This window comes from Pelmatolapia mariae, linkage group LG5 (genome assembly GCF_036321145.2).
Source record: "Pelmatolapia mariae isolate MD_Pm_ZW linkage group LG5, Pm_UMD_F_2, whole genome shotgun sequence".
Classification (NCBI taxonomy): domain Eukaryota; kingdom Metazoa; phylum Chordata; class Actinopteri; order Cichliformes; family Cichlidae; genus Pelmatolapia; species Pelmatolapia mariae.
In genome coordinates this window covers 26,192,261-26,207,922 of record NC_086231.1, presented here as the reverse complement: position 1 = coordinate 26,207,922, position 15,662 = coordinate 26,192,261, and the positions used below count along the sequence as shown (strand labels likewise).

Below are 15,662 nucleotides of genomic sequence, written 5' to 3'. Positions count from 1 at the left end.
TTATTCATTACTTTGAGAGCAAGTCATGTCAGAGCTGCTGAAAACTCCCTCGGCACAGAAAATAAATACAGTTAAAAGTTCCAGTTGCTCTTGAGCTGACATCAAAGGAAAAAAATGTTCAAAGCACTTTAATGCTGTCACTGGAATCTGGGTTAATCATTATAAACAGATTAGCAGAAACATCAGAAGTCAACAGCTACTTTCTCCTTAGCTGACACGAACCAAGGCAGGCAGCAGCTTCAGCTGCCTTTGATGTTATCTGCAAACCCACATAGATACGAATTATAAAAATTGTTTTATATCATGAAATATCATCATGAATTAATGAGAGAAGGTACACATTAAATTTGCTATAAATTAGTTGAGAATCATTTGCTTTTACTTGAATGTATCTGATGTGCCAGTACAGTTTATTCAGCTCCAATTTGCAAACCATTTTGAGCATTTAGAGTAATTTATTTTACATAAAGAACAAATCTTTTTGAATACATGGGACTGTGTTGTCAAGATGCAAATACGCTCTAGTGCATAAAACAGTTTCGGAAGAGATTCACAGGGATCGAAATCCAGTCAAACCATTGTTACTCATGGCTGAGAAAGGCAAGATGTTAAAATACAAGTGCATTTTTATATTAAAGCTACCCTAGATAGAATCAGGGAAGAATTAAGTGCCATTTAAACTTCAGGACATAATCTTCATGAACGATAATTTATGCACCAGATCGAGCCTGGTAAACTGCACGTTCAGTCTCACTGTTGCCATCACTTCACTTCTCAGTTAGTTGTACAATCACTTCTGAGATAGGCATCGTGTATCAGCTTCAGGCAGTTTCTTGTTGTCCAGAGTCCATTTGGGCAGTCGTGTTAACTGTCATACCAGTCCAGGAAGAGAAGAGAAAAAGAGCACATAACGAGGAAAAAGAGGATCCATACCCTAAATCCAGCGTTGTTTTTGATAGCCTTAAAAAGAAGTAAACACAATTACATTTTACTGAGTGGAAATATAAATCACATATATACTCACCGGTACACCTGTTCAACTGGTTGTCAATATAAATACCTAATTAGCCAATCACATTGCAGTAGCTCAATGCATTTAGACATGCAGAAGACCTGCTGAAGTTCAAGCTGAGCATCAGAATGGGGAAAAAAAGCTATTTAAGTGACTCTGAACGTGGCAGGGTTGTTGATATCACTGTCCAGTGAATGGCAGTTCTCTAGGCCAAAATGCCTTGTTCATGCCAGAGGTCCAAAGAGAATGGCCAGACTGCTGTGAGCCAAAAAGAAGGCAATAACAACACAAATGACCACTTGTTACAACCAAGGTATGCAAAAGAGCATCTCTGAACATATGTTCTTGAAGAAGATGCGCTACAGCAGCAGAAGATCACACCACGTGCCACTCTTGTCAGATAAGAACAGGAAATCGATGCTACAACTCACCAACATTGGAGAACAGTAAATTGGTCAAATGTGGCCTGGTCTGAAAATTATTGATGTCTGCTGCAACATGAAAGCATGGATTCACCCTGCCTTGTATCAACAGTTCAAGGCAGTTCAGTGCTGGAGGTGTAATACTGTGCAAGCCTTTCTTGGCACACTTTGAGTCCCTTAGTGCCAACTGAGCATTATTTAAATGCCAAACCCTACCTGAATATGGTTACCAACAAGCTCATCCACAGTCCACAGAGTACCTATCTTCTGCTGCTTCCAAATCATCTCAAACTGGTTTCTCAAATATGAAAACAGGATCTGGTGACCTCCACAGTCACCAGCAGAGCGCTTTTAGGATGTGAAACAGGAGCATCACATCATGGATGTGGAGCTGATAAATGTGCCGCATGTGTGTGATACTATCATGTGAACATAAACCAAACTCTTAGAGGAATTTTTTTTAGCACCTTGTTGAATCTGTCGAAATTAAAGCAGTTCTGAAGGTAAAAGAGGGTCTAACACCCAGGTGTATCTAATAAAGTGACCGGAGAATGTACAGCCAATATATGTGATGCAGATGTGTGTTTTTCCCTCAGTGCAGTAAAAGATACCTCTCGTATATCCTCATTGCCTTCTTTGACGTTCTCTGTAGCACCAACGACGAGCTGATGAATGTTGTCTATTTCTGCTTCCTGTCATGGAGAATAAGATGGACAATAAGTCTGTGTACAACAATGCACCGTGCACTTAACAGACTGCCTGTGTGAAACCGAAGGAACTCAACTCACTTGTTGCAGGACTTTCTCAGCAAATATTTCTTGAAGTCGTGAGATCTCTACCACCTTCCCCTCGATTTGCCTGATGGGTACAAAACACTGGCATGAAGCATCCGATGAAAATAATGTGGCTAGCATATATAAGCCCTTCCAGATGATGTTAGGGGAACATTTAGTGTTTAGTGATTTTTATCACAAGTGTTTCAGATCCATGTCATTTATTTTTATTAGCCACCAGAGGACTAATCTGCAAACACTCAAATCTTTGGGTAATTTTTAATCCTGTCTGGATCAACATCTAACATTTCATACATCATCTAACAGCCATGCTGTTTAAAACAGACTTATCAAAAACAGAGGGAACATACACAGATGGCGACTCACCTCACTTCATCCACCAGGCTGTTCATCTCACTGATCAACCTCTGGTTTTCCTGCTCAAACTAGACATAAACACAGTACTGAATAAATATGTATAATGCAGATGTCAAATGCTAATTTAGTGTAAATATATTTCCACTTTTATTTGCCTTATCAGGCAATCCCTGTAAGCTGCTTTTGTGATGACAAATAACAATCCAAATTAGTCTGACATTTGCTGCTCTAAATCTTTAACCCTTCAAACCTCTGGCAAAAATCAACAACGAGTTGTCCCTGTGCACCGACACTCTGTCAAAGTACAACATTAACGTTTGAATCATGCAGATCTATTCATTCATTATTCGGTATACATAAATATTTTCTAAGGTGTCACACCATCTGAATTTCCTCTGGAGAGAGCTCATCTTCCACTCGACTCTCCTCCCACAGGTTTACCGAGTTGTCCTGGACCTCTGATGATGCAGTCTTCTCTAAAGGACGAAAGACAAAAGACCTTTAAAGACAACTTTAGATGTGTTACAATAGGAAACCTCTCTGACAATATAACCTTGAGCAGTTATTATGATGGAGTTTTTTTAATTGGAATATCTTCAGTTAGTTTATTATTTAGTCCATACTCCTTTATTGCCTTTGGTAAGCTATTCCAACATTCAGTAACTTATTTTTTAGAGTGAGTGCGATGTGAGTCCAGATGAGCTTTGAAATTGGTTCAACTGCCTTCAGGAAGCATTCTCTTAAAGCAGTTTTCACATTCAAGTACAAATCAAGTTGACAAGATTATAATAATAAATGTCCTTTTTGACTACTGTAATTATAACATTTAATACATTTAACTGATCCAAATAGTGCTACATATTGCTTCCTGTCTGCCAACGTTGGCTATGAATGATGATATGAATAAATACTCATACTTGAATCTTAACTGAGATCACAAAGAATCATCATCATCATCGTGATGTGCAATGACGCTGTGATAAGACACCATGACATTATATATATTATATATGTTAAAAAAAAAAAGCTGAAATATATAAGATCACAAAAAAAGTAGAAGAAGAAAGCATAATTTGCAGTCAGGTAAGTTCTAATAAAATGCAGCAGGGCTTGTCGTGTCAGGCTTTGCATGTTGACTTACCAGAACTTCCCTCCTTAACGGTGTCCTCCTCTGTGGGCTCCACTTCCACTTTTTTCTCCACTGGACTGTGATGCTCTGGTATCAGTCTTGATCTGTGACCACAGAACACAATATTACGTGAATCACAAGCAGTTTAAAAATGACGAGTGACAACAGGTCAGTGAGGAATGCAAATACTCACAGCCTCTTCTTGTCCACCATTCTCTTGACTCTAATTGCTCTCTGCTCAGAGTACAGCTTGCATACACCTTAAAACCAAAGATGCAAGGTATGACCAAATTGTGTCAGATGCATTATGAAACAATTATGAACTAGTAAAACAGCTAACAGAGGACTCACTAGAAGTTCAGTAATTAGCTACAAACTCACCTTTTAGGTATGTTTCAATGAGGTCTAGCACCGCTCCCCTGTGCTCCTTTATCTGAGCTGACATCACCTGTTTCTCAGCTGAGATGACAACAATAATACATTTACAGTCAAGACTTCCTAACTTGGAAAGCATGCAGTATGAACAAGACCATATCAGCATTTCCAGATATGTTATGTTTAAATTTCCATTTAAGTTGATTTGTTGCACAGAAATAAAAGACACACCTTCATTGCGTAACTGCTTGATGGCTTCAGAGCAGGTTCTCATAAAGATCTGAGCATCCTGGTCGATCTGGTCCCGGTCATTGTCCGTCATGCGAGAAAGGTCCGATGAAATGAGACTGTAAAACACACACCAGAGCAATGAGAGTGAGCTTGAAGACTTTTACAAACAACATATTTATTTTTACACCGACAGACATGCCGTAATGTGAATAGTTTCAAGTTGAGAAAGCACTTGTCCAAATACTCCTTCTTCCCTCATTTCCATGCACAGCTTTAAACAGTGTACTCCAAATTTGTCCTAAGTGAGCATCATGTTAAGCATCCCATCATGCAATGCACACTTTGCAGGGAGAAACCCAAGGAAGCAAGGCAGTAAGCAAGCTAAAGTCTGTATTTTGCTTTAGCTAGGTGTTTTAAACTTTAAAAAGTAAACATGACAAGTTCACATTAATTGATAATAATTACAAGATTTGAAGCTGAACAAGCCATCCATTGAAGGACTTTAGTTTCATTATAACATCATGTTATAAAATAACATGATGTCATTTTATAACATCAGTGTAAATAAATCAGTTATCAACTATAGGTCACAATTACTCTTAGGACTAAGAGGTAAACAAGAAAACTGGAAGATAGTAATAGCTATGGGAAAAGCTGAATGTGTATAAGACTTGCCCACAAATCAGTGGACAGTCCCATCACTAAATACTACCACACTCAACCCACTGACATGTCTAATGCTTAGTTAATGTTTTCTTTTGAGGTTTCATCAACAGCTCTTTCCCAACAGTGGCTACTCTCTCTCTCTCTCTCTCACACACACACACACACACACACACACACACACACACACACACACACACACACACACACACACACACACACACACACACACACACACACACACAGGGGCCTTGGAGAGAGGAAGGCCTGGATTAGTCCCTGGGTGTGATTTGCTCTACACTTGGTTGCAGCTCAATTATTCCAGACAATTAGACTGGAGTCTGCCTCGACAGACCACCCGACTCGCTGCTGACCTTGTGCCAGCAGGCAGCCCCTGTAACACACACACACACGCACACACGCACACACGCACACACGCACACACGCTGAAAATAACCCTGACTCCTGACCTCTGAATTTTGTCAGAATTAAAGTGTTTGTGTCCTCATCAGCTTTCCCTGCAGCCTTGAAGGGTTTTGCCGTTGCTGTTGTTGATTGTGGTGGATTACTGTGACTGTTTGGAGAAGCTTACCTTCCGGCGCTCACATAATCTTTTCTGTGCTGTAGCAGAAAGTCTTTGAGCTTGGTGATGTTCGTGATCTGCCAAGATAGAGTGAGAAGTAGCATTACTCGACCTCATCACCGTCATGTCAACAAGTCTTTAAATACGCAGTTGCACCTTCAAATATGTTAATTTCGGTCAACATTGTTTTTGTTTTTTTTCCAGACTTGTATGAGGAAACTATTTTCTCCCAGCTTCATTCCAACAGAGCCAGAGTAAATGCATAATTTAACATTTATTGGGAGTGACAGGAAACCAGTGTCCTTCTATCTCTGTGAATTCTCAATATTTACTTATGACAATTCATCAACTCCAGGACATACAAAAATCAAACCAGCAATTTGCCCGTCAAACAGCTCTCATAAATAAAACCAAGGGCTTACAGAGCATACAGAGCACTGACAGAGCCATTTCCAATAAGCTTTAAATTTATGATCTGTTGCTATTTATCACAGAGAGAAAGTCCAGGAGTGTGTGTATGTGTGTGCAAAGGGAAACCAGAGGAAACTTGGTTCAATCCAATATTTGCTCGTGTAATTCAGTCAAATATTAAAAAAGACCAAATTGCTTCCCTGTCCACAGAGCTCTGCTGGCAGGCTACAAGAGGGTGTGAAAGCACACAGCAGGCTCTGTTGGATCCACAAGAAGACAGAACTAAGACAGGCGCAGGACTGAAAAATGACACAATGAGTTTGACTGTGACAGCGAGCACAGAGCGTGGGGGATTATTTTGATAGCATAACGACGCTGTCTTCAGCCTTCACTTTTTCACCCTAACAGCCTCAATTATCAAATTGCTTTGGCTGTAAAGAGTAACCTGGCACCAGTCGTCTAATAATGTCTCTAAACATTCATTCCTAGCGTCACAGTGACTTAAAGCGGTGTTTTATTTGAGCTGACGTTTGAAAATGACTCGTTTGTCAGGGCAGAAAGAAGGTGTTGTGATAAACAGAGCCGAGCAATTTGTTAGAAACCTAGAAGTCCTTCTCTGGTTTAGAGGGTGACGTACGACACTGCTGTGGGGGGCATGCCAACGCAGGCAAGGACAAGGCAGGCTGACCCCCTCTAATAATACAATTATTTGTGAGGTCAGGAGTTAATTGATGTTCAGTGCAGTTGAGCTTGGAGGGTTCAGGGAGAACAGAACCGTACTTATAGTTTAAAGTCATTCAGATCAGCATTAGTTACTAGTTTAGAGCCTATTCAAAACATGCCTGTTTGAAATTGGCTCTAGTAAATCTCTAGTTTTACTGTTGCAGCATTCTCAATCAATCACTGACCAACCATAATTATGACTGTACACACTTAAAGTCTAGAAAATATCGCATGGGAGCAGATGACAAGAATGACGACAAAGTTTGGGTGAGCATCATCGTGTCATGAGACATTTTATGATGCAACTCATTAAGTATTATATCTGTAATCAAACATTAATGTTGCACCATATATGTATATTATTTTAATATATTCTTCGTTTCACATGATTATAATTTCTAAATATGACATCTAAAAATGTTTTTTTATATTATTACAACCACTCTTGTTCGGTAAATTTAACAGTATCTTGACTACCAAACAAAAGACCTATGATTAAAACACAGGGGTTTGTCAGTTATCACAATAGTAACAGACCTTTTTTCAGATGCCTGATCAGAATAATATTGGAGCACAGCTTCAAAAGGACTGTGACACTGTTATATTAATCTGCATATGTAACAGTCGGCGCTTCCCTTAACTGACAAATCAGTCCTTTCACTTGATTTAAAATCCTTAACATATTCTGAATTCACCTCATCTCTGGAGTTAACACAGTTAATATGACCACTGTTAAAACAAATACAAAAAATACAATATAAAATGGCCCACGACAATGTTAAGACGATGCATGGAGAGGAGTGGAGAGGAAAGAGTTGGTAAAAATCCCTTTTTAGGCAATTACTACAAACAGAATACACTCAGTATCTTGACAATTGTAGTATATAATGCTTAAGTGAGGACAGGACGATGTCTTGTTAATAGCTGCTGATACAGCTGTACTGGCATAATAAGCCATTTGCAATGCACCACTCTGTTGACCGTGTTTCTGAAACATTCCCACACTGTAGAGGTTCATGAGCAATCCTTCCAGATTGCTGTTTGGAGGGTATTAATTGGACACAGCCATCTTTGCAACACAGTCTTATTGCAACCATTTAGATGAATTATATTAATGACATGAAGTAGTACGTAGAGTCACGGACTGTCTTTGAAGTTAATCAAACACATGCAAAGAATCCTTCATATAATGAAAATCTAGCATGTCAGTGAATAAGACTGGTTATCATTTTAACAACCTTTATAAGTTTTTTATAGCTTTAAACTGCAAACAAGCTTGGAAACAACATCTTACAGCAAAAATAGGACTGTTTGGTTTTTGTTTTTTTAATTAAAAGTTGCTTTGTGTTGTTGCTGTAACATTTCAACTCGTTCGTTGTGGTTTAGAGTCTTTTGGTATGATTTTGTGAGGAACAAATAAAGTGAAATGTTATGTCTAAGTTCCTAAATGAAACACAGAGATATTTATGTAATCTAGACTTGAAATTAGAAAATATAAACTCCTCCACACCAAGAACGATTTGTCTTGTCTTTACTATAAACTGTTTCCTGCTTGCAATTAACACTCGGTTTCAGCTTTGTACGAAGTTTATCTGACTACAAACCTCTACTCGTGGTACTACACCTTTTTCACCAGCAGGCAGTGCTAAGTCCAAAGCACTGGAACACAGCGGAAGGTCTGTGTGTGTGTGTGTGTGTGTGTGTGTGTGTGTGTGTGTGTTAGAGTGTGTTGTGGGGGTGCTGGGGAGTGTCAAAGACTGCTGCTCTGGGGGTTGAGCTGCCTCCTGTGTGTATACATTGGAGCTTGGATTCCCAGCACAACCTCAAGGGTTTGCAGGGGGTCAGAGGGATCAATTGCTCTTGTAACGTAAGACCTTAAAGAGCAAGTAATTCCTGAACAATGAGGAAGGGGGTGGCCTTGTGCATGCGGCTCACCACATATGTGTATGCATAGGTACGCGTGAGCGTGTGTGTGAGTGTAACGTGTAGCTGCCGCAGGTATGTGTGAGGCAGAGCTTGCAGGGAAGGCAAGAGGAGACAGTCTGCCGGGCTATATCTAATCTCGTCATCATCAAAGACCCCCACTTTACCTCCTCACTTTCTCCTTCCCCTTGGTTCCCTCCAGCTCTGACTGAGCCCAAACAAACCATCAGGGGGGATTATTATGAGGAAGAAAAGAGAAAAGGCTTAGCTAGCAGATTTTCTAAAGAGCCTGGATAGCTCTTTGTTTTGTTTAATCCAGGTAACTGACAGAATTTGATGATGACTGCCCTGCTTTGGTTCAAGTCCCTGTGTGTCCTGACTGTGGGCTATCGATACTGACGCCACGTTATGTTGTGTTTAGGAATGTGGCCCTGATGCAGAGAGGATGCTTCAGAGGAGAGCGCTGAGCCACATGTTGACTCTATTATCATGTTTATGTCTGACTCTCTAATGGGCTGAGTTTTGTCTTCTCATGTCTATTCACAGTTAGGAAGCTTTAGTCAGCTCTATAAACAAACAAGGAGTAATCAAACAAAGCTTTTAAGAATATTTACCAACTGGGTCCTTGACCCTTTTGATATGTGCTAAAGTTGTATTAATCTGTCACGAGTTTAACCGGCCAATTCACTTCGATACAAAGGTGTGGAAAGCAGCGCTTGCATGCAGTCTCGGTGCTTCTTCATTTACCGTCACACAGGTCAGATCAAGGATGGATTTGAAAAGTTATGGAGAGTCTGAATCATATATTAGAGATTTTCAAATACTGAGGAACATCAGCCAATGTATAGTCTGCGGTAAAGAGTACAAAGCTGAAATGACCACATTACCGCTATTGTATTTTACAACTGTGTCACATTTCTCCCCTTCAAGACAGATGGAAAGCATTCAGCAATCATCTCTGTTCAATCACAACTTGTAACGGTCCTGCTGCTGGAGCTTAGTGAGACGGACTGAGTCAGTGGCAAAACTATTGAGGAAGGTTTACAGCCTGCCTAAACCGATTTCAAGCATGCATTCAAAGCCATCATATCTTAATAATCAATTTCATATGAAACAGATGTGAAGGGCGGGGCTGTAACGTTTCACTAAAAACCAAATGGACAACACGGGACAAAAAATTAATTAATAAACAAAAGGCAAAGCTGGCAGCTGTGAGATAAACAGAACTGTTTTTAAAAAAAAGACACCACATAATATAATAGATACATACAGTATCTACCATTAGAGATTAAAAATATTGTTGTGTAAGTATTTGTATTTATTGATATTCCTTAGAGAGTATACTTAATCACATTTGGTGATTATTTAAGCATATTTTTGAATTATAAGACCATCTCTCTTTTGTTTACTTTAGTCCGGTCAAGTTGCCTTGGTTGGACTGACGCAAACCTGTGTCTGTTTTTCAGAACTGCCAAAATATTATCACAGCGAACTGGAATTATGGTTTGCAAGGCCACATGTTTGTTTCAGCCCAGGAGGAAATCTTATATTACACTTTATTAATGTTCAATATTCATATACAATATAATGCAAACAGTGCTGCACACAGTGGGCCATAGAAGAGTAAGAAACGTACTGTCCACATTGCCATCCCCCTGGTGAAACAAGTAAATAAAAGAAAGCTCACCCCTGCTTAGGACAGCAGGATACACAGGCAGAAATCCTGACAACAAAAGGAAATAAATCAGCAAAATCACTAGCTCTATAACCTAGATGTACTTAATGTGCATCTCCTGCCAACCTGGTATCAGTTGTCATGGTCATTATAATAAATACGTTTTTCCCCCTGCATACAGTAGCACTGAAAACACCTATAAAGTACCAGAAATGTAATTTCAGTGTAAGTGACACTGCAACTTTCCTTCAGTGTATTATACATCACTGAATTGATATAATTCACTTCCAAAAAAGAACCAAAAACAAAACCACTTGAGTTAAAATTTAGTTTCAAAAACACGAGCAAGAAAAAGACATACTCTATAAAGACAGAAAACACTTGAGTGATTTAATAAAGCGAAATAATTTGAGGAGTGCATGGAAAATCCAGACGTTTGATCGGAGTCAGATTCTCACAGTACTGGAAAACTCAAACCTACTTGAGTCTTTACCTCTAAGACAGTAAACAAACTCGTCTTTTGACCTTTGCTTTTAAAAAAAAAACAAAACCCTGAAACAGTATCATCTGCTTTAGTTTTATTTTGTGCATTCAGTATCAATGTGAAATGACAACAAATAATGAATACCCCATGACTTATTTCCACATTTTATCCTGTAACAAAAGGCCCACTTGTATTCTTTATAGTTGTCATTTGCTTAAACAGATAAGTACACATCTGTTGTAGTTTCACGGCTCGGATTTTAGTGTTAAGAGTGGTGAATGCAGTCTGCTGTCATTAGTATTGGGAAATCGCAACATTTGCCTAATGATAATGCCGTAAGACAGTATTTAAAGTATCCACAGCTGCTGCTTGTTCATCTCTAACAATCGTGTCTACAGAAAAGCAATGACTGCCTCATGACTTAGAGCTTGTCATGCATCTGTAAAACTGCTTTTAACCACTTTTTTGCTCATTAGTTTCATTTTCATGAGTCCTTCCAAAACCTTTTGTTGCGTGCAGTAAAACAAAGATCACGATCCTGCTCAGGGCTGACAGCAGATGCCTCAAAATTCAATTTGCCTGGCTTTCATGGGAAAACAGTGCAGAGATTAGGCCAACTGGTAAAAGAGACCATTTAGCAGCACTGTTCATCTGAGCGTGATCCCTGAAAATCGCTCGGCATAGACTTGGCTTAGGCAGCTGTATGCGACCGCGTTTTACCTTTCGTGTTGTACTTTGGTAACGTGATGAGCAGAAGCATAATATAAAATTACTGACTGCAAACTTGCAAAATGTGGCTAAATAAGGCGCTACCATTGCTTTAGTACATCTTATGTACAATATCAATTCTTTTATTTTTCACTGATCTGGCTTTTGGGCTTTTTAACATCCCTATGATAAATGTTTTACCTTTTTTTGACTGCCAATTACTTTTACTTCTAGAAAGGCTGTGGGGGGGCGGAAAAAAGGCCATACTTGTGCACCACATTCCCTAAACAACTCATAAATGTCATGTAACATCTGCTGCTGTGGCTGTACACCATCTGTATGTGATCCGTTAAGCACAAGAAGAAATGTGCAAATTCATTCCAGTTTCATCTGAAGGAAAACACCCACGGGCTCTTAAACACATCTCTAACGATTATTTCAACTTTGATCTGCGACTCTGACCTTTGCAAGTTCACTGATCCTCTTTAACGTCCCGGTGTGATACAAGGTGATAATTTTAACTTCACTTTCACAACGGTTTAGCTTGATTTAGTTTATAACATCTCAAACATAAAATGAAATTTCAATTGTTTAAAAAAAAAGAAAAAAAAAGAAAAAAACACTGGAGTTGGAAACTTAACCGTCGTCGACTAAATGTTATGAAAATACTAGAGCATACCATTTCACTGTAAAGTTTTCACAGCAAAGAGCCCCTCTAACAACACAACACAATTTTAAGAGCTGGCCCACTTTTCAGGGTTTCAAAGAAAACAGTGTGAGAAGGAGCCAATTTTGGAATACCAATACTGAAGGCAGAGTGGGGAGCCAAGCGCTATTTTCTACACCCAATTTGACAATTTTAGAGTGACCTTCCCCATTTAAACTCAAGAAGGGTAGCATGCTGCGGAGAGCGACGAGGTGAGCGGTGAAACGGAGATCACAGCGCCCAAAACCAACCCCTATGAGGTAAAAGATTCCCCTTACCAAACCCCACCCTGCAAACACTGGCCCTCTTATTAGTCAATCAAACCCTTCTTGAATCGACTTGAAAGTAGCTACATTTCCTTTCTCATTGTGTTGACTTTTGAGTGGAAAAAGAAAAAAGTCTCAGAGGTCCACTGTGTATTTGTCAACTTTGATGTTTTCTTTCTATTTTTGCGAAGCTTCAATGGGAATTTAGGAGGGAGAGTTAGCGGGAGAGTTATGCATGTCTTGAAGGGCACCCACATCTGTTGTGCATTAGGTGCCGGCCGTCAACATTGTTACTGGGGACCTAATTTAATATTTTCTCTGTTTTGATCTTCCACCTTTAATCACTGGCTCTTGGGAGGATCAGCTTTCCCCAGAAATTGTTTGAGAGCCGAAAGAAAATGTTATTGCAGCATGTTTATGGAATCATACATGGGAAGAGGCGACCTGCATAAAAATTACTGCCTATGTGATGCCGAATAGAGACAGAAAAGGATAGCTGAGCCGGGGAGACGTGGGTGAAAACCGCGACATAACTGTAAGCAGTCAGGACATTCCAAGCTCACATTTTCAATTTCGGCAAAAACGGCTTCACTGAGATGGTCGGAGATGATATCTGCAATGCGAAGGAGACAGCAGTAGGGGGGGAGGAGAGCAGGGGGCAGCCACCACAGGATAGGTTTGGGTTTCTCTTGAATAAGCAGCAGTGCCTTTATTAAACCACCATTTCTAATATCAATATAACAGAACATAACAAAAACCTGGTTGTGCGGAGCTGCAGCAAATGGGCTCATGTTTGCCTAGAGCTGATGGCTGAAGACATCGGGTACAACTTAAAGCCCTGACTCCCCTTGGGATACGTAAAGTGGTTCTTCAAGGTACCTTTGAAGAGGTTTGTTTTTGAGATATTCATGTCAGGCCAAAGAGTAGCAGTAGACGTACAAGCAACATGTACACTGCTAGATCTTGTACCGTCAACCATAGAGGATGGGTCTGTATTTCAGTGGAAAAAGATCATTTAAGATGTTTTTCATGACATTTCCTGAATCAACACAATGTCTCATAAAATGAGATCCAAAACTGTTTTCCCCAATATATTTAGTCTTATGTGAAATCCTACAAATAAATTGATATTATTACAGTATTAGAGGAGATGAAGTCTAAATTCCATTACTGACAGTGTATTAAAAAGCTAGAATTTTTCAGTGAGACCAAGGTCATTTTAACTGGGTATTACCAGAAAACTAAGAAAGGAAGAAAAGAAAACATACTTCTTCAGTCGTGTAGCTGTTCATATTTATATGGTTTCTGAAAAAATAACCATATCAACTGCTGATCCAAGCGTGTAAAACTTTTTTCTGAATATCAGTTGCAGGCCTCATGTGTGTAAATTGCACAATTTACAATTAAACTGCGATATAAATTAACTGTTCTGGTGAAAAGAATTGGCTTCACTGAGTTCAATGCTATAATTTATTTATTTTTTTTAACTTTTAGCTTTTATTGATTGATCTATAGGAAGGCTATTGATGTGACACTTTTGTCCTTGAGTGATTTTTTTCATTAGAATTTGGTCAGATATGAGAATATAGACTGGGAGACTGCACACCAGCAGCTATGAAACAACATTTCTGACTTATTTCTCTCCCTACGTTGCCCACACCTATCAATCTGTGCCAAGAATGTTTTTCATGACTTTAATGAGTGAATATTGTATCTGTAAAAGTTACCTGTAGATTACCAAAGTATATACAGGAAAGGGTATAAGGCATTTCTCTTGCCCCCCCCCCCCCCAAAAAAAAAGCATTTCATTAACATAGATGGGATATTCTTCTTCTTCTTCTTTCAGCTGCCTTTACAAAATGCCATAGCAGATAATTTGTCTCTATTTCAACCTATCCCTAGCACCCTCCTTTATCACAAAAACCCTCTGCATGTGCTCCTTCACTACATCCATGAGTCTCCTCTTAGGTGTTCCTCTCTTCCTCCTGCCTGGCACCTCCACGTTCAGCATCCTTTGCCTAGTGTATTTTCTCTTCCGACTGTGCATATACCCAAGCCATCTCATCCTTGCCTATTTAACTTTGCTGCCACACTGCTCAATCTGAGCTCCCCTCTGATGTGTTTGTTTCTAATTTCGTCCATCCTGGTGACTCCAAGTGAAGATCTTAACATCTTCAGTTCGGCCTCCGGTCGTTTTTGTCAGTGCCACCACCTCCAAGCCATACCTCATAGTAGGTCTAGTCTTGCAAACCTTCCCTTTCCCTCTTGATGCTATCCTTCTCTCACAAATCACCCCTGACATTGCCTCAACCTTCTTCACCCTGCCTGCAAACTCTTTTTCACACCTCTTGTGCACTATCCGTTGCTTTGGATGGTTGACCCCAGATATCTAAACTACTCAAACTTCAGTACCTCTGCTCCTTGCAGCTTCACTGATACACGTGTCTCCCTCTCATTCACACAAATGCATTCTGTCTTGCTTCTACTGACTTTCATCTTCTCTCAAAGCATACCTGCACATCTCCAGGCTCTATTTCACCTGCTCCCTACTCTCAGTACAGATCCTCAAAGCCTTCAACAAACGATTAACTGGCCACTTATCGTATTAGTCAAAAAGAGCAATAATCACAACCTTTATATTTCAAATCTCAACATATCATAATATTATGTATTCTATGACACATTTTGAATATAATTTGCATATATTCAATATAATTTTTAAAAAATCTAATCCAATTTAAGTTCATGCTGCATGTAGCAAAGTTATAGTCTGCAAATGTTGACAGGCCCGGCTAACCACGAACAGCGCCAACACACCAAAGGAAATAGAAGTGGTAAGCATCGTATATGCACTGTATTTCACTGGCTGCTGTTGCTCCTACAAAGTAGTAGTAAGTTTAGAAGCTGCCATTAAACGTAAAGCACTTTGGCCACTGTGCTAGCAGAGTTAGCTAACGCTAGCCTGGACGAACACTCACCACTTCTTTCGCCCTCGGTGAGAAGCCACTCTTCGGTCTGCTTCTCTTGAAAATTTCATCTTTGGTCGAGTCGAAGCCAATCCCTATAGCCTTGTTCCTGGTTTTGACCGTCTTAACGCTGGCTTTGAAAAGTAACGTGATATCAACAGCCATGTCTCTGCAGCTGCAGCCGACTACTCACCGCTGTAAACAAACTGACACGTCACCCGGTGAGGACGTCAT

General features: G+C 39.7%; 1 protein-coding gene across 1 annotated transcript; it reads right to left on the bottom strand.

Annotated features, from left to right (window-relative positions):
* Window positions 1-18: 18 nt before the first annotated feature.
* stx18 (syntaxin 18) lies at window positions 19-15,633 on the bottom strand. Its single transcript, XM_063474485.1, has 11 exons — window positions 15,441-15,633; window positions 5,576-5,643; window positions 4,321-4,436; window positions 4,096-4,173; window positions 3,908-3,974; window positions 3,727-3,818; window positions 2,967-3,061; window positions 2,595-2,653; window positions 2,223-2,292; window positions 2,046-2,126; window positions 19-960 (listed from the first exon to the last, which is right to left on the bottom strand). Exons 1-11 carry the CDS (start codon window positions 15,591-15,593, stop codon window positions 865-867), a joined length of 975 nt encoding a protein of 324 aa, XP_063330555.1. The 5' UTR covers window positions 15,594-15,633; the 3' UTR covers window positions 19-864.
* Between the last annotated feature and the right edge of the window lie 29 nt (window positions 15,634-15,662).